The 12,318-nt window shown below is 40.8% G+C and overlaps 1 protein-coding gene across 2 annotated transcripts in view; it reads right to left on the reverse strand.

Annotated features, from left to right (window-relative positions):
- The window catches only part of Bdp1 (transcription factor TFIIIB component B'' homolog Bdp1), a 153,105-nt gene that overhangs the window by 22,503 nt on the left and 118,284 nt on the right, over window positions 1-12,318 (reverse strand). For both annotated transcript variants that reach the window (XM_067145863.2, XM_067145861.2), the window contains exons 6-7: window positions 10,733-10,868; window positions 10,249-10,443 (exon numbers count right to left, since the gene is read on the reverse strand). In XM_067145863.2, the coding sequence (XP_067001964.2) occupies window positions 10,249-10,443; window positions 10,733-10,868 (331 nt within the window). The remainder of the gene's footprint in view (window positions 1-10,248; window positions 10,444-10,732; window positions 10,869-12,318) is intronic.

The following is a 12,318-nucleotide window of genomic DNA, read 5'->3' on the forward strand; positions in this document are numbered from 1 at the left end:
TGAGGGGATTGTTGGTGACAGTGAGCCGCCGATTGTTGACGAAATTATGTCCTTAGGGAGGACTATGGGACTGGAGGTGAATGACATGGACATTCAAGAGCTGTAGTGGAAGAACATAGCCAGGATCTGATGGACCTGGATCGCGAACAACAGGAGGATGTTATGGAGGAGATCTCGTCCGGGTAAGGGGAGGATGAAAAGTCAATGGAATCTCTCACTTCAACTGAGATTCAGGAGAAGTGCAAAATGTGGGAAACGGTGCAAAATTTTGTAGAGAAACACTATCCGAATAAGGATGTAGCAGTGCGAGCGATGAACCAGTTCAATGACAATGCAATGTCACATTTTCGTGAAATCCTCAAAAAGAGGCAAAATCAACGGTCATTGGACAGGTTCCTTGTTGAAGTTGCATGAAAAGAAAACAATTCCAGTGACCCAACATATAGCAGTGATTCCGTTCGTGAAATTCGTGCTTCACAGAAACTTCTCATGTCATCTCTCGTCTCCCTCACACCCACAATGATTCAATGATAAGGTAAAGTGCACTTTAATTTGTTTTATGTTAAATTTGGTTTTAGAAATGGCATGCGAATAAATATTTTTGTGTTGTGGACGAATCATCTGTGTTTCAATTGTTTCTTATGGGAAAACTTGCTTTGATATACAAGTGCTTTGGATTACAAGGATGTTGCCGGAACGAATTATGCTCTCAATCCAAGGTTCCACTGTATATAGATGATATTAGTTAAGAAGTGGAATTAGAGATACGGCTTTTTGCAGATGTTATTCCGTATAGAGTAATAAATAGGTTACAAGATTGTGAGCAACTGCAAAATGACCTCAAATGTTGTGAAATGGACAGTAGGCAATGGTATAATGATAAACAGGGTTGAAAGTCAGGTTGCAAGTTTCACAAATAGGAATCGTCCTCCCAGTTTTAAATACTGCGTTGATGAGGTGAATTTTCCTTTTGGGGATCATTGTTAGTACCTAGAGCAGGGCCATCCAAAGAGCGCTCCCCGAGCGCTAGCGCTCTGGCCGCGCTCCAAGCCAGTGCTCCGAGCGCTTTGAGGGAAGGTAGTTTCGGTAGTGGTGGGAGGAGCTTGGCTAGCTGAGCGAGTGGTCTGCCCACCGGGCCGAAGAGAGCATCCGATTTTTTAGTGAGCCACTGAGATTTTATGTTTAAAAAAACACAATTTGTAACGGCATTACAGTGCCCACCACAGGGATTATTACGGTGATTTGACAGACGCCAGTCGCTAATCGAAGTTGGAAGAATTGAAAGAAAATTTCAAGCAGCACTGTTCTGTAGATATTGTTTTAATTTTTAAATGCTTATTTACAAACGGGAATGTATAAATGATTGAATTATCTGAAGAACACTAAAGTTGTGACTTGCCGTATTTTTGTCTGACAGGAGATTGAGGAAAGTGAGGTTGGCGGACCCACTTTACGAACAAGCTACAAATGTTCGTCGCAAATTGCCAAAGCTGGGAAACCCTTCGCGGAAGGGAATGTAATCAAGGAGTGCCTAATGGACGCGGCGGCATGTATTTGTCCAATGGAGCTAGTTGAGAAATTTCACAAAATCTCTCTTTCTCCTCACACTGTACCTCGCAGAATAGACAATACGGCCGTTGATATGGAACAACAATTAATGGAGAAGGCAGCAAATTTTGTATCCTTTTCCATCGCCCTCGATGAATCAACCTACATTGCGGACACAGCTCAGATCGTTATTTTCATTCGAGGATGGATGACGATATTCGGCTCACCGAGGATTTCCTAGACTTGGTAGCTCTCAAAGACACCACTACCGGTTTCGATATTTTCAAAGCAGTGGAGTGCGCTTTTGAGTCAATGGGATTAAAATGGGAGCAGTTCACGAGTGTAACGACGGATGGAGCTCCTGCATTACGTAGTCTACGCACGGGGTTCCTCAGCTATGTAAAATTAAAAATGACAGAGCGGTACTACCCTAATGGCGGCGATCCAGTGCTTGATACACCAGGAGGCAATCTGTGCAAAAATCGCCAAACTTAAAGACGTAATCGGAACAGTTGTGCGAGTGGTAAATTTTCTTCGATCCCATGGACTCACGCGCCGTTAATTCAAAGAGTACCGGGCGAGTTGGCCGTGCACTTAGGGGCACACAGCTGTGAGCTGGCATTAGGGAGATAGTGGGTTCGAAGCCCACTGTTGGCAGCCCTGAAGATGGTTTTCCGTGGTTTCCCATTTTCACACCGGGCAAATGCTTGGGCTGAACCTTAATTAGTACCTTAAAGGCCACGGCCGCTTCCTTCCCATTCCTGGGCCTTTCTTGTCCCATCGTCGCCATAAGACCTACCTGTGTCGGTTTGGCGTAAAGCAAATAGCAACAAAAAAAAAAAGTCAACGAGTTCTTGGATGACATCGAAGTGGAGTATCCGGATATCCCGTACCATGCAGAAGTAAGATGGCTGAGCAAGGCGAAGGTGCTTCATCGAGTTTTTTGCTTGCGGAATGCAACAGATACCTTTTATGACATGAAAGGGCAGCCCGAAATTATTTTGCGTAATCCTAAGTGGGTGGCGGACTGGGCCTTTTTAAGTGACATTACTGTCCATCTGAATACCTTGAACACTTCGCTTACCGAGCTCGATAGCTGCAGTCGCTTAAGTGCGACCAGTATCCAGTATTCGGGAGATAGTAGGTTCGAACCCCTCTGTCGGCAGCCCTGAAGATTGTTTTCCGTGGTTTCCCATTTTCACACAAATATTGGGGCTGTACCTTAATTAAGGCCACGGCCGCTTCATTCCCAGTCCTAGCCCTTTCCTGGCCCATCGTTGCCATAAAGACATATTTGTGTCGGTGCGACGTAAAGCCAATAGGAAAAAAAAAAAAAAAAAAAAAATCGCTTCAGGGCGAAAAGCACAATATCTGCTATTTGGTGGAAGAAATTCAAGAGTTCAAATGAAAATTGATTTTGTGGGAAAACCAGTTGCGTGCAAGGAACACAGGACATTTTCCATTGGTTGAAGCAGTGAAATAAGGTGTCGACATTGATGAGTACTTGCAGGCAATTCGCCAATTACAAGAAGAGTTTGAAAAGAGATTTTCTGAATTATCAGAACCCCAAGCAGTGTTAGATGAAATTGTTCGAACATTTTCTCTTAGTGCAGACAGTGTGCTCCACAGCTATTTCAATTAGAGTAGCTTGAACTGCAGTGCAATGTTCGTCTTAAAGACCGCTTTCTAATGTCACGAAGTTTGGAAGAATTTTATAGTGGCTTTCCGCAAGAAGAATACCCCCTTTTATATAAACATGCATATAAAGTTCTATCAATGTTCGGCTCAACGTACATTTGTGAGCGTTTATTTTCGGTGCTTAAGCTTACCAAAAGTAAACACCGTGCAACGATGAGCGATAGAAACTTGCGTAATTGTTTAAGAATATTGGTATAATATTGGTAAAATTTTGTTGAATTTTCCTCTCAGGTATGTTCAAATTTCAGTTTTGAATAAATCGCATTACTGTATTCTTTACTTAACACTTGATTTCGTTTCCTGCATATTCCATACATCGGAGTACCTTTCGATTTGTATATGCGGTATATTTGTTATGGCAAACCAGCCCTATCAATATGATGTCAACAAACGCACAAAAGCCGTCGGACGAACGACTGTACGTACGTATCTAGTTACCGCGGTCCGAACATCGTCTGTCTCAGGTCTCCTCGCTGTCACACTGTAGTGGTGGTAGGGGAAGGAGCGCTGGTCTGACTGCCCAGTGCTCCCCGAGCGCGGGCGCACTCTCGGAGCCAATAGCTGGATGGCCCTGACCTAGAGGTTAATATAAGGAAAGGTTTTCATTGGGGCAATCACATAAATGAGATTGTAATTGAAGGGTACAGATCTCGAGACATGGTTATGAGGGTATTTAGGAGATGAAGTAAGGATGTAAAGGAGAGGGCATATAGGTCTCTGGTAAGACCCCAACTAAAGTATGGTTCCAGTGTATAGGACCCTCACCAGGATTACTTGATTCAAGAACTGAAAAAAATCCAAAGAAAAGCAGCTCGATTTGTTCTTGGTAATTACAAAAATGTTACAAAAATGTTGCTAAGTTTGGGCTGGGAAGACTTGGCAGAAAGAAGACAAGCTGTTCAACTAAGTGGTATGTTCCAAGCTGTCAGTGGAGAGATGGCGTGGGAGGACATCAGTAGACGAATAAGTTTGGATGGTGTCTTTAAAAGTAGGAAAGATCACAATATGAAGATAAAGTTGGAATTCGAGAGGACAAATTGGGGCAAATATATTTTATAGGAAGGGGAGTTAGGGATTGGAATAATTTACCAAGGGAGATGTTCAATAAATTTCCCATTTCTTTGCAATCATTTAAGAAAAGGCTAGGAAAACAACAGATAGGGAATCTGCCACCTGGGCGACTGCCCTAAATGCATATCAGTAGTGACTGATTGACTATACACGTTCTTTAAGTGGTCATTACAACTTCATTTTCTGCGTTCATTCTGTGGACGACACTACATGGTTTTCATTGGTTCATTCATTCTCTGGGAGCATGTACAGTGCATGGTGGTTTATACATGTAATCTGGAGCTCACTGATTATGATTAGATGAAATAGTAGGCTAAGTATTCATTGTTTGGTCATTCCTTCACTGATTTGACATGGCATTCATCGTTCATTGATTCTATGTTGTGAAGTTGTTTGGATAGATTCACATAGTACAGTGAGGTGACTGGAATGTTTTTATCTCGTGTAGTTAAATACCTAGGAAGTAAGCCAACTGGGAACGGAAACATCAAGGAAGAAATTTTGGAGAGGATAGGATATTGCTCATAATTTTATTACTGTGTATCAGACATAATTAAAAATTGGAAATTATGTACCAAAGCAAAAATCATGAAATATAAATCATATTATTTGCCAATATTGACCTATGTATCAGAATGTTGGACTTGGACAAAAAAATAAAAATCCGAGTAGATTACAAGCGACAGAGATGCGCTTCCTGCAAAGGATCTTTGGTAAAACAAGTAGGGACAAGATAAGAAATTTTAAAACATATGAAACACGCTACAGATCAACCCCCTAAAAGAAACTATGGAGAGAAATAAGCTGAAATGGTTCGGCCATGTCAAAAGAATGGGACAAGAAAGATTACCAAGAAGACCTCTGAAATGGACAGAATCTGGAAGAAGACCAATTGGAAGACCACAAACAAGATGGAGGGATCAGGTGGAGGATGACATAAATTGGATAGGACTACAATGGGAGACAGTGATGAACAATAGACTGAGGGAAAAAAGAGAAGATTGGAAGAGGCTCTGTGAATGACCTGCATATGCAGAAACATGTCAGGAAGAAGTTACAATACATCGTAACTTCATTCCATGGTTAGGTGGTATTTTGTTCATGCAAAAGAGGTTAAGAAAGGGACAGCAATCTCATCCATACAAAATCACCTCTCGGAAGCTTGGCCTTCGAAAGTATTTACATACATCTGTCAACCAAGAAGGTGATTCGTGTATATTAATGTCTTGGAGCAACACGAGGGGCCAAACCAACCCGTGAAAATAAACATTACAAGCTGGGAGGACTCAAGGCATCAGTCACTCTGAAGAGAAAGAGAGAGAGAGAGAGAGAGTGTGTGAGTGTGAGTGCGTGTGTGTGTGTGTGTGTGTGTGTGTAATTAATGTTAGGGATGACCTTAGCAAATACAGTGCATCCAAGTGTAAGGAAAGTTGTCACACCTGTCCTTGCTAAATAAAGTGGGATTCTAGAAGCATCAGGCACTGCCTATCGGACTATTATCTTGAGGTATGAGAAAGAAGAAGAAAAAAAAAAACAGCCTGTTTCCAGTCATTTGACCGGGTCAGGAATGGAATGAATAAAGCCCCCATCTAGCGGCGAGGATAGGAATTGTGCAGGCTGCCGAAGCCTGTTGCACTCCTCTGGGGCAATGATTAATGAATGACGGATGAAATTAAATGATAGTGGATAGTGTTGCTGGAATGAAATATGACAGGGAAAGCCGGAGTACCCAGAGAAAAACCTGTCCGGCCTCCGCTTTGTCCAGCACAAATCTCACATGGAGCAACTGGATCTGAACCACGGAACGCAGCAATGAGAAGGTGATGCACTGCCGCCTGAGCCACGGAGGCTTTAATGTATGTAATAAGTGTAAATGTGTAAATAAAGATTGAGTGTATCTAAACTGTTGGTATGTTTCCCATCTATGGTTTGTCAATTTTGGAGATATAATTTATGAGTTGGTATCATTAGATGATGATTGTTGTGGTTTTGTTCTGTTTGGAGTACATTCACATAGTTAAACTTATGGTAAAACATATTATTGGTGGAATGAAAACCTTGCATGCTATCCATATTCATTTTCAGGGTTAAACAGTAGCAGGTAAGGTAAGGAAGCAAATTTCTTGTCCGCCTATGATCGTCGCCTTGGGAGAAAGAGTTCTTTCGTGCTCAACCGAATTATTTATTTCTGCAATTATTTTGCAGATGGTGCCCATTTTCATCACCAATTTTGTTAATTCATTCCATTACTTACATATAAGTTAATTTGAATTACAACTCATATAATTTACTTCCTGAAATTAAATTGTAATCGTTACATTCTAGTTACCGATATACTGTACACAGAATGGAAGCAGGAACATGAAAAATTGAAGTGATGATGAACAAAACATTTTTGTTTCTACTATGGCAAAACCAGTAGCTTCACCACTGCTGGATAAGGTACTTGCTTACCTCTCCAGTACTTCCAATGATATTAACTTTATCCTACAAAATTCAACACTGGTGGTGATGTTCTTAAAATTAAATACAACTATTCCTTCAAGTGCGACACAGAGCATCTTTTCAGCAAAACAAAGACACAGTTTCCTCCAAGAGGTCAAGGCTTGGCGAAGAGAATTTTAAGAACAAATTATTTTGTAAAGTAAATGGTAAATTATTTGAAATACTTAAAAGTCACGGACTAAAATAAAAATTCTGGGGGAAAATAATTTTGAAAGTACCCAGGTATCACATTTAGTCTCGCTTAGTGATGATAGCTACTTAATGTCTCTATGCTGAAAAGGACACAAAATGAAGATATCTTTTTCTATGCAAATTTCGGTATCATTTCCACACCCCATGCAAAATAGAAAATGAAATGTTGCTGATTTCCTCAAGACTGGTATTCTGTGAAGTAAATGTAACTGAGAAAAACATTTCTCGGGTAACTGTAATGCAGCCCAGTTACATTTTTCCTGTACTTTCCCCATCACTAAAAGAATCTCAGAAATACAGTGCCAATATATGTAACCAGAGAAAAGATGCTTTTCATAGAAGAAAAGCAGAAAGCTAAGAGGTCCAGACAGGAGAAAGTGAACTGATAGTACCTACTGATGTTTTTCTCTAATAACAACAACAACAACAACAACAACGCGCTAACCATTTAGCCATGGAGCCGGACATGCTCATACTATTATATATACATAACGGTATCAAAATATTGCAACCATGCTATACGCGGTGAATATAACAGCGCGACTTTTACGCCATTTCATTTCAATTTTCTTTACATCTCGTAATAAATGAAAACCTTCAAGGACAGCAATCGTGTCGCAGATTAATGATATATGTGGATATTACGGCAATAACCTTAGTTTGGTAAAGATTCCGTAGACCCTTCGCAAAGGATAGGTTAGAGATCCCGCACGGCGCGGCCTGGACGCTATTACAGAGGTTAGAAATTCAACGTGGCGCATCTTGGACGATGTCACAGCGGGCTATTCGAGGCTACCAACGGTAAAAGTTCAGCATTACTCACGCAAGTTTATAACATAGTAATCATGGCTGACGGTGGGCGAATGGACACTGACATTGGTTGAAGACTAGTCCAATGAAATATCGTTCCCATAATTCAATATAGGCAGAAGTTATGACCAATTTACGCAAGGAAAAGACCTATGAGTGAGGCAATGTAAAAGAATAACCATATGAAACTAATAAGAGTAACAATATCTTGAAGTATGGCAGTGACATTTCATAGGGCAAATCTTCAGGCGATGGCAGAGTCCATTCGTGCCACCGCCAGCCACGATTATATAAGAACATGTTGAAATAGTTGAGACGTTTCGATGATGTAATTACGATTCTAAACACTACAAACCATAGATTGCGCTAATTATGCTTAAATATAAATATGAAATAGAGGCCTAATTATTAGTAGTACGTAGCGTTGCCGACCTCCGAAGTTAAAAAAAAACACAAGGAAATATAACGTGAATGTTAAACAATGTGTAATAGACAAGAAGAATGTTTGTAAATGGAACTAACCTTAATGTAGTGCAGGATACAGTACACTGGCAGCCTTGAAGAATTCATGCACCCTCGTATCCAAGGGAAAAGTTGTTTTGAACAGGAATTCGGCGAGGACGTACATACAATTGAACTAAATCATTAATTAAAGTTGTTCTTGTAATTAGATGAAAAACTTGTAACATTAATAACGCATGCATCGCACGATGCCATGTCAATAGAATTAGATATGTTTTCTGTATCAACAATGGACAGATGCACTGCTGCCTAGATGTGGAGGCGCTATGTACGAAGAAAGTCTTAGTAGGCTTTGCTGCTATCAATCGTATCATTTCCTGACCAGTAACCCACATAGAATGCCGTGGTGTAGTAATGTGAAAACAAAGGCGATTGTGGTCCAGGGCTATGTACCTTAACATGTGAAAAGAAAGGTAATTGTGGTCCAGTGCTAAGTACCCTAACATGTGAAAAGAAAGGTAATTGTGGTCCAGGGCTCAGTACCATAACCAATCCAGACCAATGGTCTTATCCATACCCCCTACCCTAACCAGTACAGACCAGGAGGCTTACGCCCCCAGACCTCCTTTGCTAACAGATGGACTAGTTCCTAAGTATAGTGGTTGGCAGCTTTGTGCTTCGTCATCGGCGAGTCGTCTGCGAGAAATAAACATAGGACAGTCATACCGCGCGTAGATATTGCCGATGCAAGTGGTAACCGTGGTACTAATGTTGCGTGAGATGCACTGAACTTTTAATCTACCAACTTATGAATTAGTTTGAAGACCAGGCTAGTGAAGAGATTATTCGTTTGGCTTGGTTAGGTCCGGCTTGTAACAAGACAATTGGGCAGGGAGCAACAAAGTGGTCAACAGGCCTCTAGTATCCCACACACTCCACAAGGTACGACGCAATTAATAACCCTGTGATTAATTAAAACGTACCCGGTGAACACCGTGACTATTTTAAACTGCGCGATTTTCTCATTTTCAACGAACGTGGCAGCCCTAGCCAGCCAATAGCAACACAGGATATGGTGACAAATTTTAGTTTTACAGTGCCTCCCTTTTAATTCTTGTAAATAACAATACTTCTAGGGGTCGGTTTGTGGGTCGAGGAGAAGCATTGGCGCCAGGAGGCTCGTAGTGAGGCTGCACGTGAATAACCTGCACACAGCACTCCAGTCTACAAGATCTTTGCTCAAGACTAGCAACTCTTAATCGCTCCTACATTCTCGCGTAACAGGTTGCCGGTATTATATGCTGGAGTATTGAGTTGTTTCTTTAAATTCAAAAAACGTTGGCATATATTTTTCTTATGAACGATCAATCCATGTGGGGAAAATTGTGGCTGAGGACGAATATGTTTTGACGACCGATGCGATAAAATAATAGTTTAAGCAATGATGGATGTGGGGAAATTTAACATTGGTTTATATGGAACATTTTGGGACCAAATAAATTGAACGATGAATACAGGAAAACAACAGTTCCAGGAACAATGCATCGAGGTTCTACTGTAGTCTCAAAACTAGTCAACAGTGGCAACAAACTAACTGTGTCAAAAAAAAAAAAACTGGAAAGTCCAGTGATTCTCCTCAAGCATTCAGCCTTCAAAGCAAATACCTTTAAGTCATTCCTCAAATCTTATTTGACTTACAGTACTCAGCTAAGGCAGTTTAAAAAAAAATAATAATAATAATAATAATTGGACCATGAAGAAAATATGATAGACAGCAATGACCAGTTAAGAAAGAGCACAGCTGAGAAGATATAAAAGAGATACTTCACATCTAAAACTCCTGATAACTCTAACTTGCTGAAGAAAAGATTCCATACAATCTATGTATATACATGGGCGCATAAAAATCTGTTAGAAGGCAAAGTTATATATAGTGTGATTTAAAAAAATCATATTACTGACCTGCTTCTTTCTGAAGCTCGGTGAGATCAAATGGAAGAGGATGAGACAAGGCCTTCTCAATCAAGGACAAGTTTGCTTTCTCTTCTCTTTTGAACTTCATCTTCAGTTCAGTTCGAGAACGTTTAGGAAAGATGGTCTGCATGAGCAAGAAGTCTGTGCCCACTGTCTGCAACGCTCTATAGAACCTAAGAGTCTCTGAAAATAAAACAATAATATGAGTTAACAAAGGAAGTGCTTTATGATGCCTAGTAAAACAAAACAAAACAAACAGATGGAGCACACACATATACCATGATTTACACCGTTGGTTTAAACATCTAAGAAGTACTTTCTGAACAAAATAACATTGTAACTGGATTTTATTCATCATACTATGACTGTTCTTTGTCATTTAATTGCAAACATTGTTACTGTCCTATTTAAAGACTACCCACAGTCATTAAATTTCCAGTAGATATGTTAAAAGTAATTCAAAGATACTAACCTTTCTCAGACCAATCCTTGCCCCTGGTTTTCTTATTCTTGCTATACGCATTGTACGAAGCAATCCCCTGATCCAAAACAGCAACTGAATTGGCTAAATTTTCTCTGTTCTTCTTTGCACCAGTTGTCTCAATAACCTTTAACACACCATAAATCAGACAGTTGTTGACTCATTACTTCGGTATGACAGCAAAGGACTGCTTAAATATAAAAATCATCAGTTACATGCTTTCTTACAAAGGACATTTGTGGGTGTTCTAATGGTCAGGCACTTGGACACGAGTCCACTGACGTCAGTTTGTGATCTTTATTTATGCCACCATCTTTGCCTCCGAGGCAAAGATCATTATGTGAGTGTATCAGTGGCGTATGCTGGTATCAAGACGTGGGCTACCACTAGACTTAGGCTACCCCTTTTCGATAGTTGGTTTAGGGAACATCAAGCCATAAGCATTTTGAGCTGCATCCAACAGCCAACGGAGCTGCCCACTGTGTTGTCAAGGCTGCTTCACAAGCTACTGCCCTGGCCTCTGCCACCGCCAATACTCAACACCTGATCAATCGAGTTGGTAGCCTAAGGTTTAGCAAATTGAAGTCCAGCTTTGAGGCCAAATGGATAGAATGCTTGCCTTTGGTCCGACAGCGCCGGTTCAATTTTCAGAATCAACCCCCTTATACTGTTAATTCCCCTGGCTTGGGAACTGGGTATTTATGGCGTCTTTGCCATTCATTTTATCCTCATTAGGTCACCACCAAGCCTATGTAGATGCCATGCACCATTATTATTATTATTATTATTATTATTATTATTATTATTATTATTATTATTATTAGCATTATCATCATCATAATCGTTAAATAACAATGTTGAATTTTACAGCGGTCATACCCATCGTTCAATGGTTAATTATCTTCCTCGGAAGATCAGTGGTGGTGTCCGACCCATGATCACGGGTTCGATTCCAACCAACAAAAGAGAACACTAAACCTGAAAGATTGCGTTTCATTTTAGCAGATCTACCAATAAAAAGAAAACTATATTACTCCTATAACAGCAGCCCTGCAGTGTCTTCCTACAAGGATGCAGAAGTAAACGGGAGTGAAATACCAGCACTCCGTTATCTATATATTTAAGGGAGAAAGATGAGGTGAGGAAGTATATACGATGAGTAACGCATGGTGATAGTTAGCAGTGGCGATCTGACGGACCGAAGCCTAGCACAGCTATCCTCCGCCGGTCCCCGCGCCTGTAGGCAGCCAGCAGCAAGCCGCGTGAGGCGAGTCGATGGGAACGGACGAGAGTCTGGGCTGCAATATCACTCTCCGAAGCCTTGTTCTCAGAAATACGTGCGACGTGTTTTCTCATTGCTTTCAAGGTTTACAAATGGAACAATGTGTCAGATGCTTACAATATAATGTGCTTTAGATTTCCATCGCTCGCATTTGAGGTTTGGGCTTCACTGATAGCCTTGGTAGCCCTCAGTATACGCCACTGGAGTGTATGTGTTTGCAATGAATACAAGTGTCTTGTGTAGCATGTGGTAGTGGTGGTGGTGGTGGTAGTGGGAGAGTAGGAAGAGGGTGAAA

Source organism: Anabrus simplex, chromosome 4 (genome assembly GCF_040414725.1).
Source record: "Anabrus simplex isolate iqAnaSimp1 chromosome 4, ASM4041472v1, whole genome shotgun sequence".
NCBI lineage: Eukaryota > Metazoa > Arthropoda > Insecta > Orthoptera > Tettigoniidae > Anabrus > Anabrus simplex.